Source organism: Ruditapes philippinarum, unplaced genomic scaffold (assembly GCF_026571515.1).
Source record: "Ruditapes philippinarum isolate M1 unplaced genomic scaffold, ASM2657151v2 ctg1302_1_1_1_1, whole genome shotgun sequence".
Classification (NCBI taxonomy): Eukaryota; Metazoa; Mollusca; class Bivalvia; order Venerida; family Veneridae; genus Ruditapes; species Ruditapes philippinarum.
This window is the reverse complement of record NW_026860081.1, coordinates 14706-39763: the sequence shown is the minus strand read 5'-3', so window position 1 is coordinate 39763 and position 25058 is coordinate 14706. Positions and strand designations below refer to the sequence as shown.

At 33.2% G+C, this 25058-nt stretch overlaps 1 protein-coding gene across 1 annotated transcript in view; it reads right to left on the bottom strand.

Moving 5' to 3' along the window:
- Positions 1–25058, bottom strand: part of LOC132758784 (CLIP-associating protein 1-like) — a 140320-nt gene that overhangs the window by 105009 nt on the left and 10253 nt on the right. The window contains exons 2-8 of the mRNA XM_060750481.1: positions 20197–20502; positions 17115–17193; positions 15899–15942; positions 14500–14559; positions 11288–11379; positions 9629–9704; positions 8563–8664 (exon numbers count right to left, since the gene is read on the bottom strand). Of these exons, the coding sequence (XP_060606464.1) occupies positions 8563–8664; positions 9629–9704; positions 11288–11379; positions 14500–14559; positions 15899–15942; positions 17115–17193; positions 20197–20379 (636 nt within the window). The 5' untranslated portion in view covers positions 20380–20502. The remainder of the gene's footprint in view (positions 1–8562; positions 8665–9628; positions 9705–11287; positions 11380–14499; positions 14560–15898; positions 15943–17114; positions 17194–20196; positions 20503–25058) is intronic.

Below are 25058 nucleotides of genomic sequence, written 5' to 3'. Positions count from 1 at the left end.
ATGCTAAATATCTTAGCTCTAGCTCTTTGGGTTCTTTAAAAGAAGAATTTTTAAGTTTTTACTATATGCATATAGGGAAAATCAATGACCCCCTGGGGCGGGGCCAATTTTGACCCCAGGGCTTTTATTTGAACAAACTTGGTAGACACCCATTAGAACATGTTTCATGCTAAATATCTTAGCTCTAGCTCTTATGCTTTTTTAAAAGAAGATATTTAAAGTTTTTTCTTTCGGTTGCCATGGCAACCAGAGATCTGCATGGAATTAAATTCTTTGAACAATTTTTAAAGGTGACCACCAAAGGAACATTCCTGTGAAGTTTGGATGAAATTTGCTTAGTGGTTTATGAGGAGATGTCATTTAAAGTAAAAGTTTACGGACGGACGAAGGACGGACGGACAGACGGACGACGGATGGACGCCGGACGAAAAGCGATCACAAAAGCTCACCCTGTCACTTTGTGACAGGTGAGCTAAAAACTCAATAGCAAAAGTTTCAAACAAGGTTAAAAGAGACACTTTTTCCACATAAAAAATTACTAGTGAACAGGTCATACCAATGTGCCATTCTTAATGACAATTTATGTTAACAGTCTTTAAGTCATTGTAAAGAATAAAAAATTGGGTAATAACAATTTGAAAGTCCTTTATGTCAGTTGTACAATTTAAATTAGATTGTAAAAGCTTGTAAAAGGTCTATTACATTAAAGAATGGCCATGAAATACTTTCAGTAACTGGACCTGGACATAATCCAACTTTTCCTTCAATTTATACAAAGACATTTTATACTATTTTAGTAACTTTTTGTAATAAATGAATTGGGGAATACAATCATGGTCACTAAAATTCAATTGTATCATAGTAATGGGATCTTTCTGTTGTATTTGTATCAGAGTTAAATCATATACATATACATGCAAACAGTGTTAACTGGAGTGCAGGTATTAGTTACCCACACAAACAGGCACTTAAGTAGAACCACTGGACATTTTGTGAGCTAGCTGGATAGCTTTCTCATATAAAAGAATCCAAAGTGGAATTTGAACCCATAGTACTGAGGAACAAGTGGTTTGAATTCAATGACCATAAGCACTTGGCCACAGGCACCCTATACCTTCGTATTACACCACTGACAAAATAGAATTCTCACATGAAACAATTAAATCATTTGAAATGCGTCACGACAAAACCAACATAGTGCGTTTGCAACAAGCATGGATCCAGACCAGCCTGCGCATCCGCGCAGTCTGATCAGGATCCATGCTGTTGCTTATAAACCTTATTACAAGTACCGAAACTGATAGCGAACAGCATGGATCCTGATCAGTCTGCGCGGATGCACAAGCTGGTCTGGATCCGTGCTGGTCGCAAACCCACTATGTTGGTTTTGTCATGACACGGCTCATTTAAGGAGTAAAAACCTTAATAATTGAGTTGATATATAAATTAGTATACTGTTATGACCAGAGGATAGAGTTAACTGCCTTTTGAATGATAGAGGACAATAGAAACATGTCTTCACCACCTTACACCAGTTTACTTCTACAATCATTGCAATAATTTTACTTCAAATTGAAAGGTCATGCCTATTACACAAATCTCATAGAGTAAAAAAAAAATGAATGACCTAATTCTTCTTAAATTTCCTCTATCTGTATGCTCTCCTTAAATATTTTCATAAAGTCAGATTGTTTTTGATTTCAGAGCAATCAAAGAATGTCAAACATCTATCATGATAAACATGTTAACATTTGTGTATATTTATACACATACAAATATAGCTACTATTCGGTACATTGGCTTATTAATCTAACTATACCAGGTTATAGGTTTAAAGTCTTATAGATCAATAAATCCCCTTTTCAACCTTTATCTACTTCTTCCCTTATCTCATTCTCCAATTACAAAGTATAGATTCTAATAAGGCATTTAACCTTGACCAAGCAAAAGATCTGAAAATGATTCGATCATATATCAATCTGGACAAAATCTTCAAACATTTTTAGCGAAAATTAACAAAAATATTCATTGCATAGTACCTATAGCATGTGACTTCTTCTCTGTTTTTTGCTTAGTTTAAAATACAGTACAGGTCATATGGCAACTTTACAGTTTCCCTCATAGAGGAAGACCTCAGTTTCCTCCGTCTTACATAATTTCAAGCACAAAACAGGTACCAGAGTAGAACCACGGACATTACGGACATTACATAATGCTAGCTGGATAGATGTGACTTCCTGATATTTGTGAGGCAGAAAATCAATACAAAAGATGGAACAGGTTTTATTTTCTGCCATATTTTTTTTTATTTCAATTTTTTTTCTAGTGAGGAAGCCTAACAAAGAATGTTACCTGGGAATTTTTTTTTCATATTTGCTATGAAACCGCATGAATAACTGATAGTCCATACATACGATTTCACCCTCAATGTGAAGTGCTAATGTTTTCCTCAAAACATTTTATAACAGACTCCGAAAAAAAAGGCCTCTTCCAATTGAAAATTTTCTTTTAAAATCATGCAGTTTTCCCAAAAACCTGAACTTAAAAACCTGCTTTTTTCTCCCAAATAAGCAATTTTAGCGATATTTTTTTTTCCCAAAATCGAGAGTCTAAGGCCTCTTCCCAATTAAGTTGAGAAAAATCACTGGCCTTACAGAGATCACAAATTTATCTAGACTGCCATTAAAAGGGAACATAACTCAATTCCAAAGAAGCAAATTTTCATGAAAATGAACTTACTCAAATTATGATGATTTTTTAAAAAATATTTTGTAGCCCGAGTCAGTGATATAATAATGCGCATCCAAAACGACAAACAGTGATGTTATCAAAATCGATAAAATCACTGATTTGGATATATTATTTAGATTCTAACACAACATTAACAAATAAATGTTGCGGTACTTGATGGTTAAGCAAAATTGCGCCTGATTTGTGTTTCGAACTTATTTTAAGCGCGTCAGATTTTTAGTGGTTACGTCACGTGTATAATGATTATGTCACATGTCTAAATATAGAACGTCAAACTGTGCATCTGTTGCATAATAACACACACTTTCTGTTCTTCTATGTTCAATAGGGAAAAATGCGGGTCTTGTTAGAATTGGTTATAAAATTAAGTATCTTAAAAAGAGATAAAAAGTTTAAGTGTGGAAAAAATAATTATTGTGTACAACTCTAGCATGTGTCCAAAGAATATGACATAAAATAAAATACAGAAAATACAAGTTTTTCACATTCAGTTATCCAGTTTCACAAATAAAAAAAAAGATGGGCTGCATAGTTTATGTTCTTCTCAGAAGGAACTGGTAAACACCCTATGTTTCTTTTAAGGCTCAATGAGAAAATAACCATGTAGAAAAACAACATGAAATCTCAAACAAACAAACCACTTGAAAGTTACAGAATAGAAATAAATGAAAAAGATGACTAACAGATTGTCTGGTCAAAAACCATGTCTTATATTATTGTATGATTTCCAGAAACATCAGAAAAAGTCATTGACTGAAAGCTGTGAACAACTGAACATTTATTTATTATCGTATAAGACTGACTGAATATTTGAACTTACAAACCTTTTTTTTTTTTTCTTCAATTATAAGATGAATTACTTTCACAAAATAATCAATTCATATGCTATCTTGTTAAAACATATATCTTGAAACCATAATAACTAGCCTATAGCCTCAAATATCTGACTTTCTTTATTGTTTGTATGACATTGACATTTAAAACTGTGAAATATTTTTCTTCAAGACAACATTCATCATGCCAAACTATGTGAAATTTCTGTGCACAAATTTAAATTTTCCTTTTTAATTTTTTGTAAAAAAAAAAAAAAAGTTTCCTATTAGAGGCCAACTTTCTTAAAGGAAGGCAATAGCTTTCAACAATTTCAATATCCGTACAGTCTTACAAGGCTTTATACTGCTGTCAGATCAATTTTTGCACTTTGTTTTTGACATCCCTTAACTTTCAAATGAATTCAAAGCAGGGTAAAAACATTACACATATTCAGGTGGTTAACTCATTCCACTTCAAACAATGTTATTGTATCAAGTACAGCAGTCCCCAATACCTGTTGACCAGTTTTCATTTTTATTTACCCCCCCCCCCCAACAAAAAACCCATATATATACAGTTCATTCAACAACAAAGACAGAGAGCATGGCATTTTTAATACTGGACAGTGTAAGGAAAGGAAAAACCACAAATAATATGTTGTTGTTTTTGTTACACAGGAGACTGTTAGGGAAATGAACAAGTTTTCACATCTCCCATATAAGTTAAAGTCAATCTTAAAATGCCTCCTTCAAGACATGAGCCATTAAAAATTATCATTGTGTTTAAATAAACATCATTGTCTATCACTCCACTCCTCTAATTAGTAAGATGCCTGTGAGTGTACTGGATTTTAGCATCTTCTTCCCAATTATTTCTTATCTTGAAGCTGTACACACAATGTACATGTGACCTCCCATTTCACGAGGACTGGTAGAAAACACTACCTGTGTGTGGCTCTCAAGACACAATCAGAAATTAAATGCATTTGTTTTTATTGATTTGTGGATTACTGTCAAAAACATAAAAAGATTTGGTAAATTTTTGAACTCACCAAGGTCTGCTGTGGCCAACATGTTTCCTGACGTCTTAACTTCATCAAATTTGGCATAAACTTGATTTAATCTGAAATTTGCAGAAAAAAAAGAATAATATTTAATTTTCTCCCATGAAACATATCACTTTTCCTTCACAGGTGAAATGTAACTAAGTACAAGAAAATGTGACCATTAGACACATAGTCCCCACTGTTTTGACAGTCACTAGATTTCAGACAGAAGGAAGAAAAGTGTTTGGAGGGAAAAAGATAGCTAGATTATAGGATAATGTATGAATTATCTAGTCAATGAGAATTTCAATATGAAAACACAGAGCAATTCACAGTAAAAACATGTATATCTGTATTTCCATACGGTAAGCACATTGAAGTCTGCAGTGTAAAATATGTATTTCTGAATTTCTGTACGGCAAGTACAGAGCAGTCTGTAGAGTAAAATGTATTTCTGAATTTCCATATGGCAAGTACAGAGCAGTATGTAGCGTAAAATGTATTTCTGAATTTCCGTAGGGCAAGTAAAGAGCTATCTATACAGGGATCATTCTGGTCAGGATTTTTAGTGAGAGATTTTCTCTCATTTGAGAAATTTTAATGAGAGAAATTAGATTTTCTTGAGAGGTTAAAAATATGGAAATTTTCTAACTTTTTAAAATCCCACTGTACATATAAACAGAGGATATAAGAAGATGTAGCTCTGTTTTTTACAGTGATTTTTGTTTTCACTTTTTTAACACATGATCCTATGCTTTTAATTTTGTGAATTTTTAAACATAATAAAATTCTAATTCAGTGAAAAATAAATATAACATCTTTATTCTGAAATATAAAAGAATTATACATGGATATCTATTACAACTATTATGAGGATATAAGAAGATGTAGCTCTGTTTTTTACAGTGATTTTGTTTTCACTTTTTTAAACACATGATCCTATGCCTTTTAATTTTGTGAATTTTTTAAACATAATAAAATTCTAATTCAGTGAAAAATAAATATAACATCTTTATTCTGAAATATAAAAGAAATTATACATGGATATCTATTACAACTATTATTTGCAGCCACTGTTCCTAATGGACAACACTGTTACTGTACAGAAGTGATTGTTGAGATTTGAAGAATATTTTTTTTATAACCTTACATTTTGTTTTCTTTATTGATTCTCTTCACAATACACACCTCCCTACATTAAAAAATATATTCATTGAATATGTGACCTGAACACATAATGACAAATATCTCCATATCCACAAATATAAACAATATCTTAAGTAATTTTTATTCATAAACATCATTTTTAGTGTTATAAAACACTTTTAAAATAACACTCAGCTTCCTTTAAGTATTTTTTTTATATCACGACATCGCGAAAATATGTGACAAATGAATATTTGTCTGTTTTCCGCTGAAAATTCACAATTCTTAGCTTTTGCTGATTGCAATTATATAAAATTAAATAGTTTTGTTCAATAAAAAATATTTATTATCGGCTATTTCATCAGGAATCGTAAAAACAAAATTTTTAAATTTGTTCTTTACGGCAAAATTTACCGAGGTTGATTGTGACATTTAGAAGACAAATTTTACCGGTATTTGTTTTTGACCATGTCCATTTTTATTTTAGTCTGTGATGGTCTTACAATTTTTATTAAAATCAATTAAAAGTGTTTTGTGTAAATTCTCGACTTACAGATAGATAAAGGTCAGCCATCATACTGTATTTCTGTACGGTGAATCGGCAATTATTTTAGGCTAAATAATTCAATGTGTTGGACTACTTTTTGGAGTTTTTTTTACACTGATTTCATTAATAAACAATTTGAAATTAAATTGATGGGAATAATGAATTTTTCGTCATATTTTTGTGTAATTTTAGCATTCTTTAGATTGTGATTAGACATTTTACGGCTCAAATTGCCGTGCGAGATTTTCTCTCATTTTACAAATTTCTCTGAGATTTCGGTGATTTTTTTGCGAGAAATCGCGGAAATCGCCCCCTAGAATGATCCCTGTCTATAGTGTAAAATGTATTTCTAAATTTCTGTACAGCAAGTACAGAGCAGTCTGTAGTGCAAAGTGTATTCTGAATTCCTTACAGCAAGTACAGAGCAGTCTGTAGTATAAAATATATTTTTGAAATTCCGTTGGGCAAGTACAGAGCAGCCTGTAGTGTAAAATTTATTTATGAATTTCCGTAGGGCAAGTAAAGAGCAGTCTGTAGTGTAAAATTTATTTCTGATTTTCCGTAGGGCAAGTAAAAGAGCAGCCTGTAGTGTAAAATTTATTTCTGAATTTCCGTAGGGCAAGTAAAGAGCAGCCCTGTAGTGTAAAATTTATTTCTTGAATTTCCGTAGGGCAAGTAAAGAGCAGCCTGTAGTGTAAAATTTATTTCTGAATTTCCGTAGGGCAAGTAAAGAGCAGCCTTTGTAGTGTAAAATTTATTTCTGAATTTCAGTAGGGCAAGTACAGAGCAGCCTGTAGTGTAAAATTTATTTCTGAATTTCCGTAGGGCAAAGTACAGAGCCAGTCTGTAGTGTAAAATTTATTTCTGAATTTCCGTAGGGCAAGTAAAGAGCAGTCTGTAGTGTAAAATTTATTTCTGATTTTTTTCCGTAGGGCAAGTAAGAGAGCAGCCTGTAGTGTAAAATTTATTTCTGAATTTCCGTAGGGCAAGTAAAGAGCAGCCTGTAGTGTAAAATTTATTTCTGAATTTCCGTAGGGCAAGTAAAGAGCAGCTGTTAGTGTAAAATTTATTTCTGAATTTCCGTAGGGCAAGTAAAGAGCAGCCTGTAGTGGTAAAATTTATTTCTGAATTTTCAGTAGGGCAAGTACAGAGCAGCCTGTTAGTGTAAAATTTATTTTCTGAATTTCCGTAGGGCAAGTACAGAGCAGTCTGTAGTGTAAAATTTATTTTTCTGAATTTCCGTAGGGCAAGGGTAAAGAGCAGCCTGTAGTGTAAAATTTATTTCTGAATTTTCCGTAGGGCAAGTGAATGAAGCAGCCTGCAGTGTAAAATTTCATTCTTAATTTCCGTAGGGCAAGTAAAGAGCAGCCTGCAGTGTAAAAATTTTCTTTCTTCTCTTAATTTCCGGTAAGGGCAAGTAAAATGATGCAAAAGTCTGCAGTGGTAAAATTTATTTCTTAAATTTCCATAGGGTAAGTAAAGAACAGTCTGCAGTGTTAAAGATTATTTCTTAATTTCTGTAGGGCAAGTAAAGAAGCAGTCTGCAGTGTAAAAATTAATTTCTTAATTTCCGTAGGGCAAGTAAAAGAAGCAGTCTGTAGTGTAAAATTTCTTTTTTTTAATTTCCAATGGGCACCAGACATCAGTAAAGTAATGCATCTTGTTTTTACAATCCATAATGATAACGCTAAAATTACAATGTGTCCTATGTCTAGACATTTGGCCTATAAATCTGGGCAACCTGTAAATTGCATGACAATATAAGCATAGGCCACACTTCAATGCCACCAGAAACACTTGTGAATTAATTTTTATTAATGGTCATATATTGAGCATGTCTTAACATTAGGCAACATGTATATTCATTCAAACAAATTAGGCCAACAACCATCAGCCCATAAAGATAGCATGTGACTATGGTATAACTATAAGTGAATATTTCCATGTGTCAAAAAAGTTAAATTTTTTTAAAATTCCAGACATTTCGCTTCTGGAAGTATTAGCAATTTGTGCAAGGGTAGAAATTAATGACTGGTTGGTTTAATATCCAAACTAGAGAAACTTTTTAAGATTTTCATCAATTCCTGATATTTGCAAATATTTCTGTGTCGCAACTTTAACAACTTATACAGTGTATGTCCTCTTTAAAGTTTCATTTCTTGTATGTACTAAACTCTCTGTGATGGGGGATATTTTCAAACTGGTTAATCAACGTGATATTTTAAATTAACAACTTAAGATTTGAGATTGAAGAAAATACCTCTGTGGAGCAAATACTTGATCGCTTTGTAAGATCATTTCGTACTTTCTCACCAACGTGTCTGTATATCTCTGCTAATGTATTCAAAGCTGCCTCACGCACCTGAATATAAAAATTATGATACACAATAGTAATGAAACAAAGTCAAAAGCAGTTTTTTCAAATTACAATCAGTAGTTGGTTTTTGTTTCATTTTTAACTTGGAAGATTAATGTTACACTCAAAACTTAAAAGCCCAAAAAGGCTTAAGTTTATAAAGGGTTAAAATTTAGTCAAGATCAATGGGCCTTAGACAGTGACCTCCAATAGGGACCACCTAGACATGCATATTTTATATCAAGTTTCACGTGAATTACTTTAGTTGTTTTGAATGCAAAACTTAAAACAATTTTTTTTTCTAAATATACAAAGGGCGTTATTCAGTCATAAACTATGTCAGAATTATGGACATTGGTTAATGACCTCCAATTTTGCTGCCAAAAACGTGTTTAAATTTCAAATTAATACCTACAGGTCGTCATTTTAAGACTAAATATTTTCATGTAAAATTTAAGCCATAAATTTTTTCTCTTATTCACAAAGCGCTATAATTCAGTCAAAAGCTTTAATCACTGTAATAAGACTTAGACAGTGATATGCATTTAAGCTGCCAAAAACATTCAAAGATTCAAGTGAATACCTTAGGTTTGTTTGTTTGATGCATGTGAAAGCTTTTTTTTTAAGCAATAATTTTCTAAGTTCTATAAGAGTCATTATTCTGTCTAAATCCATTCTTCAGTTACGGGCCTTTTACAGTGGAATCCTATTATGATCACAAATAAGTGTGTGAAGTTACATACAAATATCTTTACAGCTGTTAAGGTTAAAAAAAATACTCAACCTGCCAGAGATGTTGACATTTCTTCATTTCTATCTTATTAAGGTAAAAAGTTGTACAAAAAGTTGTAAAACTTAACAAAAAGTGTGATGCTGTCAAAAGGGTTTGAGAGGGATAGCCCAGAATTTGAATGGTTGAAATAAGATATTGTGTATGAAATAAATGTTCTTCACTTAAAAGAAAACAAACCTGTGGTGTCTGATCCTCAAGGAGTTTACAGATTGACGGCACAATTTTTGACAATTGTAAACATCTTGCCCCATACCTGTTCTTGGTTTTTTACGAAAAATTAAAAAGCTTTGTAAATACAGTTTTATGGCATGATTAATTAATACTTTAATTGACTCCCTATTAATATCTTCTTGTCACAAACTGTGGGACTCTGTTAATATGGTATTGCATGGTCTTGCATATTTTTTTATGTGACATCATTTGCTTTATACAAACATGGTTGACAAGAAGCGCTCAATGTTTAGCGTTATACCATAGGCTTGTCATTAACAAAAAAGCATAATTTTCACTGTAAACTGTTCTTATGTTGGTTATGCGATAATTGGAAACTTTATATTTCTGTAAATTCATGACTTGATCTATTGAACTAGTTGAAAGAAATAATATTATGCTTACCATAGGCTCACATAATATACAATTTTATACAACCAGTACAATAAATTCAGTATTGAATTTACACACATTTAATATCCTCTATTTTTTTAAATGTTTGTATTATTACAAGTACAATGAGGACGGGTCATAAGTTTGCAGGTTTTTCAGTGTGGGTATGAGAAACAAGTAAAGTTCAAATTTTAATTTTAGACATTTCATCTCTGGAGCTCTAAAAACTTATTCTTTTTCTTGCACCTCAATAGAATTATCTACATTATTATGAGTATTGATGATACATAATACACAATAGAGATGATTTGCAAAGAGAGATAATTAGCCTATAGAATTGGATCCCAAGGACAATATTCGAGTAGCAAACTAATTTTCATCTGTTGGCACTGCTTTGCTGTATACTACCCTAGAATTAAAACATATACATAAACATTAAAACCTAGTAGTTGATAAAATCAATGAAATAAATTATGCTGAAGTCATTGCAAGAAATCCATAACTATTTTTGAAAAAAGCATTACAAACTTGATGTTCTTTCTCATATACCATAAAAACATTTATGACACATTTGAACAACATTGCAAAACAATACGTACAGCAAAAGTCCGTGATGTCTACATGTGAAAAATTCTGTAAAGTTATCAATTGAATGAAAGTATTTTGATGATGAAATCTCTCCAAGTAACTTTATATAGCAAGCTCAAGACTCAAATCAATTCACTAATATATAACACATTTTTTATTTTTTGGTGACGTTGAAAATAGCAAGTATACAGTGAAGGTCACACTTTATGCTGACTTTCAAGCTCTACTGGTAAGAGAGACCTTTGAATCTCCTCTGAACATTTTTCAAGCATGAGCCTAGTATAGCCATCAACCTTCCTGAAATTCCCAGTATAGCTCCATCTTACAAAATAAATCCTAAGTTCCTGACTTGATACGAACCCACATTTTTAAATAGTAGTGCACAGAAATTTATAGACCCCTATCTTGACCTTTTATTTTAGTAACAATAGATTTAACCACAAACATTGACATAATTATGCTGTTCTGTTCACAAATATTTTGTGGTGAAATTATTATTGTAATCTACTAATATGTTAAATAGAATTAGACACATTTATGCATTAAGAAAATGTTGAAGATGTTTAGTTCATGTTGTTATTGGGTCAGGAATTCTGTAATGTGAATGCCATGCAGAATGATACCCATGGGGATCAAACATCTTACCTATTGATTGTATTCTGTAAACAAAGCAATACACCTTCTCTAACATGAAACAATTTGTGGTTAAATGTTCCCATTATCCTCTCAAACACATACTGAAAACATTCATTATACAACATTATAGTTAGATTGCAATATTTAAGCACATTGTTATATCACAGTGTACAATATATACAACCCTAATGCAGAGAAATATACATATAATCATAATTATGCTATATTTGTTTGTTTTGTGGAATTTTAAGTCATATCAACATTGTAAGGGACAAAAGGTGACTTTCTACCCTTTACTTATTTAGAATACTACAGGTACCCCTTTGTGTATTAATTTAATCACAAGCAGACACCTAAGTAGAACCACCAACTTCCATAAGCAGGCTGGATAGCTTCCTTTATATAAAAGAATCACAAGTTCATGTCCACATTTGTGAGGGGAAAGTGATTTCAAGTCGGCAAACTTAACCATCCGACCATAGAGGCCTGTTGTTTGAATGATTGAAAACAAAACAGGTAGCTGTGGAACAGTCTGTGGTTAATGTGCCCTGTAATTGTGGGTTCAAACCCTCCTAGGGTCACCACCATGTCCCCCCAGAAGTCACCAGTACTGGTACTTTCAGGAAATAGACTTGGTGGTGATTCAAATAAGCATTAAGTTTTCACTCCATAACACTCAATATTATACAAGAATGCAATCAAAACTATCTAATTTATATATGTAGAGGTAACAAGATTGCATTTGAGAAAAATGCTATGCCACCGCATTAATACAATACTAAATAGTAGTGTAGGAACAGATTTTGTTTTGTTTCTATACAATTTTGAAGATTGTCATAATGCATAGATCCCTGACCTTATAAATAATCTAATTCTTATTATCAGATTAGTGGTTAAATCTGTTGTTAACTCAATAAAAGATCATCAGAGTAGGAATATATCAATGCACTCGAGTCTAGTAAATTTTGGTGGTGAAGGTCATATTTCACACAGCCTAAAATTTCATGACGACATCAAAGGACAACACAGTAAGACACTTTGTCAAAATCTAGGTCAGCTGAAATCAAAGTTCACTTTACATCTTAATCTGTGCACATGGTTCAAATTTCATAGCTGTACATCAAAGGACAAGAAAGTAGGTCACATCATCAAAATCTAGGTCACCTGATATCAAAGTTCAATTTTTACAACTAAAACTGTGCACCATGGTCAAAATTTCATTGCTGTACATCAAAGGACAAGAAAGTAGGTCACTGTCCCTTGGGCAAGGGCAAAATTTTGGACCCAAGGGTTCAATTCAAAACAATCTTGATATAGGTCCACCAAACAACATTTCAAGTCAAATATCTAAGCTGTAGCTTTCTCCCATTCAGAAAACATTTGTTTTATTTTCTGTTTTTACTATGTGTACATAATTGAAATCAATGCCCCGGGCAGGGCCAATTTTGACACCAGGGGAAAAATTTGAACACCTTTGGTAGAGGACCTATAGATGATATTATATAGCAAACATCAAAGCTCTATGTCTTGTTCCTTCAGACAAAAAATTTTTTATTTTTTTACTATATGTACATAATGAAAATCAATGACCCCCGGGGCGGAACCAATTTTGACCCCAGGGCTATAATTTGAACAATCTTGCTAGAGGTTCACTACACAATGTTTCATGTAAAATATCTTAACTCTAGCATTTGTAAATTAAGAGAAGATGATTTTTTAAGTTTTTACTATATAACATATAAGGAAAACCTATGGCCCCGGGGCGGGGGCTAATTTTGACACTAGAGAGCAAAATTTGAACAACTTTGGTAGAGTACCTATAGATGATATTTATTTAACAAATATTAAAGCTCTAAGCCTTGTACCTTCAGATAAATAAGATTTTTTTTATTTTTTTACTATTATGTATATATCGAAAATCAATGACCCCCGGGGCGAGGGCAATTTTGACCCCAGGGCTATAATTTGAACAATCTTGCTAGAAGTTCAGTTCTCAGTGTTTCATGCAAAATATCTAACCTTTAGCATTTGTCAATTGCTTAGAAGAATTTTTTTTTAAAGTTTTACTATAAGTTTTTACTATATACATAAAAGGAAAACCAATGACCCCCGGGCGGGGCAGATTTTGACCCCAGGGCTATAATTTGAACAATCTGGGTAGAGGTCTACCATACAATGCCTTATGCAAAATATCTAAGCTCTAGGCCTTTTGGGTCTTTACAAAGAAGGTGTTTTAAGTTTTTACTATATGTAACATATAGTGAAAATCAATGACCCCCGGGGCAGGCTGATTTTGACCCCAGGGCTATAATTTGAACAATCTTGGTAAGGGTCTACGAGACAATGCCTTATGCAAAATATCTAAGCTCTAGGCCTTTTGGGTCTTTACAAGAAGGTATTTTAAGTTTTTACTATATGTACATATAGTGAAAATCAATGACCCCCGGGCGGGGCCGATTTTGACCCCAGGGCTATAATTTGAACAATCTTGGTAGAGGTCTACCAGACAATGCCTTTTTGCAAAATATCTAAGCTCTAGGTCTTTTTGGTCTTTACAAGAAGATTTTTTTTAATTTATTCTTATAATTCCTTTTGGTTGCCATGGCAACCAGATTTCTGCATGGAAAATGAAATTCTTTGAACAACTTTGGAAGCCCTTCACCCAAGGATCAATCCTGCCAAGTTTGGTTGAAATTGGACTAGTGGTTTTTCACAAGAAGATTTTTTAAGTTCACTATATAATCTATATAACACACACACACACAAACAAACACACACACAGGTGAATCGCTATATGCCACCGCATCGCAGATGCTGCGGTGGCATAAAAAGATATTTTGCTGCCAGTCAATCAGAATAAGAAAATATATGCTATATTTTACAAAAGTCAAACTATTCTTGTTAGTTGTTCATTTTTATCATTTCTATACACTCCTTCAACTAAGAAACTAACGATTGCTTGCCATGTGCGTTGAAACTGATTCAAGAGTGTTTCAATAAGCTTATAGCTTCCAGCACAATTGAATTGAAATAAATTAGTATTAACTCACCAACTCAGAATTGACTGTTTTGAATTTGAAGTTAAAGATGTACCAAATTCAGAGTTGTTTTTTTTTTTCAAAAAACTTTTTCTTGGTTAGATGTTAAGTCTCTAAATTATATTTGTTTCCAGATTAGCAAATTAAGTGGTTACCAGTTGAAAATACTCTAAACAAATTTACCTGTGGGGTTGAGGCTGGCATCATGAGTTTCAACAGCAACTGTTGGGCTTGTTCTCGCACCTACAACATATAGAATGCAATACAGTCTTGTTCCAAAAACAAGACGAGTTCAAACATTTTCTTTCATACAAAAATAATGCATGCAGGTATACATAAACAGAGAAGAAGACGTGCATTAACAGATAGAAACTATGGTGGCTGATTTCTGCAATTCATGTTTTTTCCTCGCGACCCCACCAAGCGAAAAGTTGAAAATTTACAAGTTAAAACGGTGGGGTCACGGGACGAAAACATGCTTATTAGTGGGGGCGCAGGGCGAAGTTAAACTTTTCCCCGCAGGGACGCGGGACGCGTTTAAAAAAATAAAACGGCTAGGACACAGGGCAAAAACACGCTAATTAGCGCCCCCACCATTTTAACTTGTTAATTATTGACTTTTTGCTTGGCGGGTTGTGGGACGAAAACAAGTTTATAAGCGGGTGCGCTGCAAAGTTTTATTTATAAAATTTCGCCCCTGCCCCCGCTAATTAGCGTGTTTTCGTCCTGCGACCCCGCTGTTTTATTTCTTAAATGTTGCTCAGCGCCCCAGCGGAACAAAGTTTTATTTATTTAACTTCGCCAAACGTTAATTAGCATGTCTATGTTCCGCGTCCCTGCCATTTTAACTTGTTTATTCTCAACTTTTTACTTGGCGGGGTCACGAGACGAAAACACGCTAATTAGCGGGGGCACGCAGCAAAGTTTTCTTTATTAATCTTCACCCCGCACTCCCGCTAATTAGCGTGTTTTCGTCCAGCTATTATATTTCTTAAATCTCAACCGGCCCTCGCGGAACGAGGTTCTATTTATTAAACTTCGCCCCATCCCCTCGCTAATTAGCATGTTTTCACTCTGCGCCCCCGCCATTTTAACTTGTTAATTTTCGACTTTTCGCTTGGCAGGGTCGCGGGGCGAAAACAAGAATGGCACTAATCAGACACCATAAGAAACACATGACCATATGCTGTTGTTGCTTGTTTATAATATGCACAACTCAGTGAGCAATGTAAAAACACTAAAACAGATTTATGCATTGACTGCCCTGGTAGTATGACATGTATTAGCAAAACGTAACTGTCAAATGACATCACACTAGCACATTAATAGAAAGTTTAACAAAGGACAATCGTTATTTTTGTTTTTATTACTCATTGTCACAGTTCATCTGAACATTAAAGACCATAAATGTCTAAATGCTCTTGAATTCAATAATGTAGGCATGCAGGAATTTTAACTGGACTAAACACTTGAGCATCTATGTGTATTTATAGTTTTGCCAGTGGTGAATGCTCTAATTTCAAATTTTATCAAAATATAGAAGTTCCTATAGTAAAGTTTAGCATGGATCAAGAATACTCACTTGCTCTTTGGAGTCACCAAGCCTATCAATACATGCTGTCAAAACTATGGAAAAAAACAGAGAAATGACACAATTATTATCATTCTAATACTATAAACCAAGTATTTTTGGTCAAATGAATAACTTTAGTTACATTAGAGTATATCTTTTTACAGTTCAAGAAATAATTTACAATCATGTTAATTCAATTAATGACTGATTACAAAGATTTATATGTACTGCCACAGTTCTACTGCATAACTAACAAAGTCAGGGCTATTTTTTGCATATTCTCTCCCATTTTTAGTAGCATATGCAGATTTCAAGTGCTTCAATTTGTAAATTTCTTTCTTTGCTCACTTGACAATATTTTACTTTTTGATAAATTTTAAAAAAATCCATGAAAATTAGCATGAATCTGGAAACAGGCAGCTTATAGATTTAAGTTCAAATGAAAAAAATATTCTCTTATCTAACTGAGATGAACTATTTTCATCAAAATGCAGGATATATTTATTCACATGAATAGCTTAGCGCAGCACTGTTCACTTGGTGCATGAAAGAGACAAAACTGACATTTTAAGACATGATGCCACTGGAATTAATATTTCCAGATTTTACACCATTTAATGTAGGTCTATCAAATTAACTCCTAAGTAAAATTTCAGATCATTCATTCACTCCAATTTTTTCAGAATTATCATTTTATTTAGCGAAATGACCTAAGAAATGAAAAGGGTTATACACTTTTGACTCAAATCTTGCTAGGGCATGCACTAAATACATCAAATTCCAATCGAATTCCTAGCATATACTTAGACAACTAGTATATTTGACTATCTCTTTTACCTTTTCACATTTTTTTAGTTTTAAATTCCCCACTTGATGCATGTAAGAATTTCAGATTTTATGTTTAAGGCTTTTAGACCTCAGTGGATTTCCCTTAACTCTCCTCATAATGTGATGTATTACCAAAATCTTCATTCAACATCACTCAATTACGTATTACCAAAATCTTCATTCAACATCACTCAATTACGTGACATTACTATGATGTCATAGGACAATTTTATCTTTTAAGTTGTCTACTTTCCTTTATTTTCAACACAGTTGATGGAGACCAAAACTAGTTTGAAATATTGAAAAATCTTTTTTCTTTGTAACTGGTTGTTAAATTTTAGTAATTGTGCTGTCAAACTCATGAAAAAGTAGAGAAACTTGTGAGAGACTGTTATACCTGTAGTAACATGTGGTTTAAACTCTTCTCCCATTCTATCAATCATAAGGCAAAGAATCTCCAATCCATTTAATGAAATCTGTAAAATATAAAAATACAAATGTCTGATATAGCGATAACACAAACTATTACAAGAATATGAACTTTTTACATCAGTCTTTCAATAAAATGATCGCACAGACTTGGCCTGTTACGATGTTGGTGAATTCTTCACTACAAAGTTATCAAACATTTTTAAAAAAAAAATGGCAACTATGGTAGGCTGTCTTGTACAACACTTGGCACTTTGACCAAGTACAAGCTGTACTTCTCACATGCTGTGTCACAGGATGTTCTCAAAAGGTATCCCCTTACATTAAGTAGGTGCCAAAGAACGGTAATAAATCTAAGGCAAAAAACTTCTTTTGTTATATCACCCTTACTTATATCTTGATAAGTAATGCAATAATTATTCAAAAATATATATATAATGTTAATGATACAGCAATATTGAGTGATAATGGTTCCCTGATATTGTTTTGACACAGCTAAAATCCATTTCTCAGAGGAAAAATAAGTAAAACCTAATTTTAGACTTAGTGACCTTGACTAAATCAACTCAAAATCACCTCAAGAGCTCAACTGCATGGCAAAATGTCAAAAAAAATCAGTCAATAGATCAAGGTGTTATTAAGAAACAAAGAGAAACTGTAACAGGTACATGAAGGAAGTATATGCTAGCATATGCTCCATGGAAAATTTCATTTCATTGATTTAACTGTTCTAAGGACACCAGTTTAAAGCTCGGTCTATTTGCATGTCCATGCAGCAGTCTGAATGAATGGCAACTTCCCAACTTAACACTGGTGAATACTAGCTACCCAATATTAATTTAAATTTTTTTTCCCCATGTTTTTCATGTAGCATTATTTAGGAGCCGACTTTAATCAGATATGATTCCATTAATTGTTCTTCTAGATATGCTTTGGGCAGGCACCTATAACAACCCCTTAATTTCCTTACCAAGATATGATGTAGGACTTTATCAGTCAATAAACTTGTACTTTCTTTTTGCATCATGTAACCAGGAACACCAAAACAATTTGCTCCACAAGCATTTACTCTACTGTTGCCCAAAAATCAATGAATCCCATCTCATAAACCATTTGTGCATTGCGCAATGTTTTCTGAAGGAATTTTATATCCAAAGAATGAAACTTGGTCAATCAATAAATCCAAAAAAAACACTCTTAATACAGCTTTATCATTCACAACACGAATATTCTATTTTTTATTCTCTCATGGCAAATTACACTTTTTCAACCACATTCTCAATATCTTCCATATGCTATATATTGTGTTATTTCACTTCAATTACAATATATACATTAATAAAACATGCTACGGCAGATAGCCACAACACAGTAAAGCTGTAAAATGATATAGCTCAATACCGCCGTCACAACAAATACCAATACAGACACACCCCTGGAGAAATGAACATTGCTTCTGAGAACAAAATCAACATTTTTCACTTTTTTTTCCTAGTAATCTTCTATTTAACTATCTTGTAGCCTTATAATAAAATATCGTCATAATCTTAGTGGTACTGTTAGTTACCGTACATAGTTTATCCAAAAAAATTGCTTATCAAATAAAAATGGCTGTCTGTCTCCAGACAGGGCAAAAAACAATATAGCCCTGAACATTTATTGCTAAGGTGAAAAAATACAGAAAAACATATAAAAAAAAAAAGACTATCAGATATATTTACAATATCGTTATTTGTAACCAAAGAAACAATATTTATTTAGCTGCCAGTACAGCTGATAATAACAGATGAATATTGCCTCATGTATTGTAGGAAATCAATTTCATCTGCAGTGTTTAGCATGATGAACATAATTGTAAAATTTGTATCAACCTGAATAAATCCATTGAGACATGCAACAGTTTTCAAAAAGATCAATATAAGTACTCAATTTTGGACAGAAATTCAGCCCCATAATTTCAGTCCCATTCTCCTACACAATAAGTATATATTTCCCCATATTTCAGAAAATAATCCATTCCAAAAGTAAAGAAAACAATCTTTTTGAGAACCATTTTGTCATTACAGTAGGGCAGTGAAGGACATTGTATTTTTAAAAAAAATATATTGGTTTTTTGTCTTAGTTTGACATAAAATGGACTGTTCTTTCTGTTTCTAAATTTTCCTTTCTCACCCTCTGCGATACAATTTCCCCCTCTCATTATGGACCCTGTTACCAATTTCCCTAACATTGAAAAAAACACAGGTGCTCGTTCAAGCTCAACATCATATAACTCTAAAAATACAAACTTTTTTACCATTTTGTATTTTAATAATAGCTTTAAATAGTCGAGACTTCTTTGTCACTGTCATATGTGATAGAAATAAATAAATCAGACAACACATATTTGCAGGTTTGGATGGATCTATACCTATGGCAAAGGATGTTAACCTCTTCCAGTTCCAGCACACAGTTAGGTTATCTAACTTATCTTGGTATGAACAAGCACTTAAGCCACTTACAGTGTTTAAGGAAATGAATCATGTTACATGTTATGAGAACTTGAAAGTAATTATCTCTAATTAGAATGTGCTAATATAAAATAACATTTCTGTAAATATTAAATCCACAAATTAATAATTAATTTATCTCTTAGCAGACATTCATTGACCAGTAATTGCTAATAATGTTTAGGAAAAATAAATAAAACTACAAAAAAAAACAGCAAAAAGACTGTCCCTCTCTTTTTATCAATGTGACATTTACCAATAAATTATATGTATGGTAATTTTATTGTGTTATGCGAGTTATCTTGCTTATTTAAATATAAAATCGAAAACAATTATGGCAAAATATAAAGATATTTTGACTTTTATCTTTATATGTATACGCAATTGACACTTGTATGGACATAATGTCATTTTAAACTATCTCCAAATGATACTCAAAACTTTAATCAAAATCTTTTGCTATCATTATAAAATAAGCTGGAAGATGAAGCATTACCAATCAAGAGTGATCAAAGTATTAAATTTGCTAGTAACTTCTTTCCTTAGAACATTAGAACTTACCTTGTAGTTGCTACAGGTTACCCAAGCTGTCAAACCTTCCACCAGTGCATCCATATCATCACATGACAGGGAGCTTCGTGGATCACTAAGGTACCTTGACATCACCTCGTAACATTGTTGTCGCTTTCTTGTATCCTGTGTCGTCACATTAGGCACAAAGTCAGAAAGAGTTCCAGTCGCCATGGTGCTTGGATAAATTGGGCTAGCAGTCCAATAACCGTAAGCAAGACTGTTTTTAAATGCAAGTCTGGAAGCACCCAAATGTCTAAAAACTTGATTCTTTCTTTCTTATATCATATTTGACACCTGGAAAATATACAATACAGTTTAATATCTATCTATTTCCTTATAATGTTCAACACCTTGCCAGTTTATAGACATGATTGAATGATAGTTAATTATATATACATGTACTTATTAATGTTAAAGACAAGGTCTAGTTTAGGCATCCATTGAGTTTATCTCCTGGGTTTCCTCAAAATTATGGTGATTAGTAACAAGAACCTAACCCTTAAAAATGAATGAATAAAACACATACTAAATATCATTTGTATATCAAAGATATAAATCTTTTCTTAGGTAGTAGAGGAATCTGGGGTGGGAAACTCAAAATTATTGACCTGGCTGCATGTTGTACACCTGTTTCCCCGGATGTGTTATGTAGCTGATTCATTTCATAAAAGTAAACAATGACTCTTAAACTTATTCTAGTGAAAATTTATGAAAATACATACAATGATACTTAACAAACAACCATTTATGATTATACTCAAGTATTGTCCGTATATTTACGCTAACCAATTGCTGGAGATGATGAGTATAAATAATGTATCATTGCATGATGTACTGACCGGATGTACATAGACTGACAACAATTATTACGCAATAATTTCAGAATAATGGAAACTGAAACAAGCTTTGTAATTAGACTAAGTCATTTGAATTAAATTATGCTAGGCCATGCCTTTTTCCAACTCTTACAACCAATTGCATTTTTCTACACAGATAAGGCCCATTTGAAGTTGTTGGGATAACTATCAATTTTAGGAAGGAGCACCCAACTTTACCTTATACATATCTGTAGTTTTTTTTAAATTCCCAAGATTTCATTCTTCAATAAAGAATTGAAGACCAATTATTTCTTACTCAACGGTAAGAGGCCATTCTGTCTACCATGTAACCAGTGCATACATGTTAACTTTTTTCAATGATCAAGTGGGAGACTTTTCTTTAACAAGAGCACCGCTAGGCGGAGCATTATATGCCCGAAAGTGTTTTTTTCTTTACTAAGGATGAAGCATTTGTAAGTCATTACATAAATTAAATAAAGTATTACCTCCTTCAAATAGCAATCCTTATATAAAGTTTGAATATTGTGGGCCAAATGGAACTTCAGTTATGCTCTGGAAACGGTTTTTAGTTTTGAGGTAATAGCTACCTTGAACTTTGACCGTGTGACCCCAAAATCAATAGGGGTGTTGTACCCAATATGGACAATCATCCTATGAAGTTTGAATATTGTGGGACAAATAGACCTTAAGTTATGCTCTGGAAACTGTTTTCAGTTTTAAAGTAATAGTGACTTTGACCTTGTGACCCCAAAATCCATAGGGGTCTTCTACTGAATGTAGACAATCATCCTATGAAGTTTGAACACTGTCGGCCGAATGGAACTTAAGTTATGCTCCGGAAACTGTTTTCAGTTTTAAGGTCATAGTGACCTTGACCTTTGACCTTGTGACCCCAAAATCAATAAGGGTCTTCTACCCAATATGGACAATCATCCTATGAAGTTTGAACACTGTCGGCCAAATGGACCTTAAGTTATGCTCCGGAAACTGTTTTCAGTTTTAAGGCCATAGTGACCTTGACCTTTGACCTTGTGACCCCAAAATCAATAGGGGTCTTCTATCCAATATGGACAATCATCCTATGAAGTTTGAACACTGTGGGCCAAATGGAACTTAAGTTATGCTCCGGAAACTGTTTTCAGTTTTAAGGTCATAGTGACCTTGACCTTTGACCTCGTGACCCTAAAATCAATAGGGGTCTTCTACCCAATATGGACAATCATCCTATGAAGTTTGAATGCTGTGGGCCAAATGGAACTTAAGATATGCTCCAGAAACCAAATTGCTAACGGACGGACGGACAGACGGATAGACAGTTGGACGGACGGACGCCAGGGGGTATAACATAATATGCCCGAAATTCTTTCGGGCATATAAAAAGAGGGAGATTTAGAATTTGCAATAAACAAAGAAGGAAGTACTGACTTCAAAAATAGGTAGGTTTCTTTCATTTGTGTATGGAGAAAAATCTTTGAAAATATGGCTGCAGATATAATTATGCAGTTAAATATGGCTGAGTTTCCCGCAAAAAGTGGGAGAGTTCACATGTATGATACATGTAAACATTAACAGTCTAATTTACAGTCTCCCTTTGTCTCCTTAGACCGGCAAAAACTAGAGACCACAGCTGCACATACATTTTTTATAAGTCTTTTCCAATTCAGTCATTTCAATTGCTTCAGTAAAAATTAAATGTAATAGTCCTTAAATTGTCTCCAGTGAAACCAGATTCACCAGATTCATTTTATTAAAAGGTATCAAAGAAAAGATTTTTTTAATATAACGTCATAACATTGTTACATGTCTGCTAAAGATCGCTGATATGCGTTATGACAGCTGTAATTCAATTAGTTTTTGATAAGTAACTTAAAATATTATATATCCTTATTTTTAAAAGCAAAGACAGAAGTTTTCTGAGAGAAAAGACAGAGGTTTTCTGAGCTTAACAGTTTAACACTCTTGCCAAAAGATTGATAAAATGAGTTAAAATTAGGTGTAACTGTTTGACAGTGCCAAAAACAGTGACAAGAAAATAGTCTGTTAAATGTACTTAATTTTACCAATGTAGTTTCAAATATACTTGTAAATATTTATTATGTTTACCATATCTGAAGAATACACTAATGTACAATTCAAAGTTTGTCACTTATTTCATATTTCTTCACAGATCTAATTGACATTGCTATTAATGTTCAGGATTATCAAATAATTGTGAAAACGATAATTGGCTATCTAGACTTTAAGGGGAATCTGTTTGCAGGTATCTTTAAATTATGATTTAGAAGTGGCTAGCCGTACAGACCAGTATTGCTAGCCAATGCACACACTGTACGCCATTTTTTCAATAATAATTTTCACAAAGAATGAACATGTATATTTTCATGTTTATTTCCCTAAATAATTTTTGGATGATGTCTGGCCATTTATCTCATGACAAAATATCGGAAAGATCTTTCAACAAGAGGGCCATGATGGCCCTGAGGTCGCTCACCTGTATATAGGCCCCCCACCCTCGGGCCAATTTTTACCCAAGGGCTTTTATTTGTTTATTTGAACAGACTTGGTAGACACCCATAAGAAGATGTTTCATGCTAAACATCTAAGTTCTAGCTCATTGGCTTTTTAAAAGAAGATTTTTTAAAGTTTTTACTATACACATATAGTTAAAAACAATGTCACCCCTTGGGCAGGGCCAGTTTTGACCCCCGGACATTTATTTTAACAAACTTTGTAGATATTTACTTAAAGATGTTTCATGCTTAATATCTAAACTCTAGCTATTTGGGTTTTTCCAAAGAAGATTTTTAAGTTTTTGCTATACACATATAAGGAAAATCAATGACCCCCCCCCGAGCGGGGCCAGTTTTGACCCCAGGGCTTTTATTTGAACATACTTGGTAGACACCCATTAGAACATGTTTCATGCTAAATATCTTAGCTCTAGCTCTTTAGAGTTCTTTAAAAGAAGATTTTTTAAGTTTTTACTATATGCATATAGGGAAAATCAATGACCCCTGGGGCGGGCCAATTTTGACCCCAGAGCTTTTATTTGAACAAACTTGGTAGACACTCATTAGAAGATGTTTCATGCTAAATATCTTAGCTCTAGCTCTTTGGGTTCTTTAAAAGAAGATTTTTTAAGTTTTTACTGTATGCATATAGGGAAAATCTATGACCCCCTTGGGCAGGGTCAATTTTGACCCCAGGGCTTTTATTTGAACAAACTTGGTAGACATTCACTAGAATATGTTTCATGCCAAATATCTAAGCTCTAGCTCTTATGGTTCTTTAAAAGATGATTTTTTAAGTTTTTACCATATGCATACAGGGAAAATCAATGACCCCCTGGGGCGGGGCAAATTTTGACCCCAGGGCTTTAATTTGAACAAACTTGGTAGACACTCACTAGAAGATGTTTCATGCTAAATATTTTAGCTCTAGCTCTTTGGGTTCTTTAAAAGAATTTTTTAAAGTTTTTACTATATGCATATAGGGAAAATCTATGACCCCCTGGGGCGGGGACAATTTTGACCCCAGGGCTTTTATTTGAACAAACTTGGTAGACACTCATTAGAAGATGTTTCATGCCAAATATCTAAGCTCTAGCTCTTATGGTTCTTTAAAAGAAGATTTTTTAAGTTTTTACTATATGCATATAGGGAAAATCAATGACCCCCCCTGGGCGGGGCCAATTTTGACCCCAGGGCTTTAATTTGAACAAACTTGGTAGACACTCACTAGAAGATGTTTCATGCTTAATATCTTAGCTCTAGCTCTTTGGGTTCTTTAAAAGAAGATTTTTTAAGTTTTTACTATATGCTAGAGGGAAAATCAATGACCCCCTGGGTCGGGGCCAATTTTGACCCCAGGGCTTTTATTTGAACAAACTTGGTAGACATTCACTAGAAGATGTTTCATGCCAAATATCTAAGCTCTAGCTCTTACGGTTCTTTAAAAGAAGATTTTTTAAGTTTTTACTATATGCATATAGGGAAAATCAATGACTCCCAG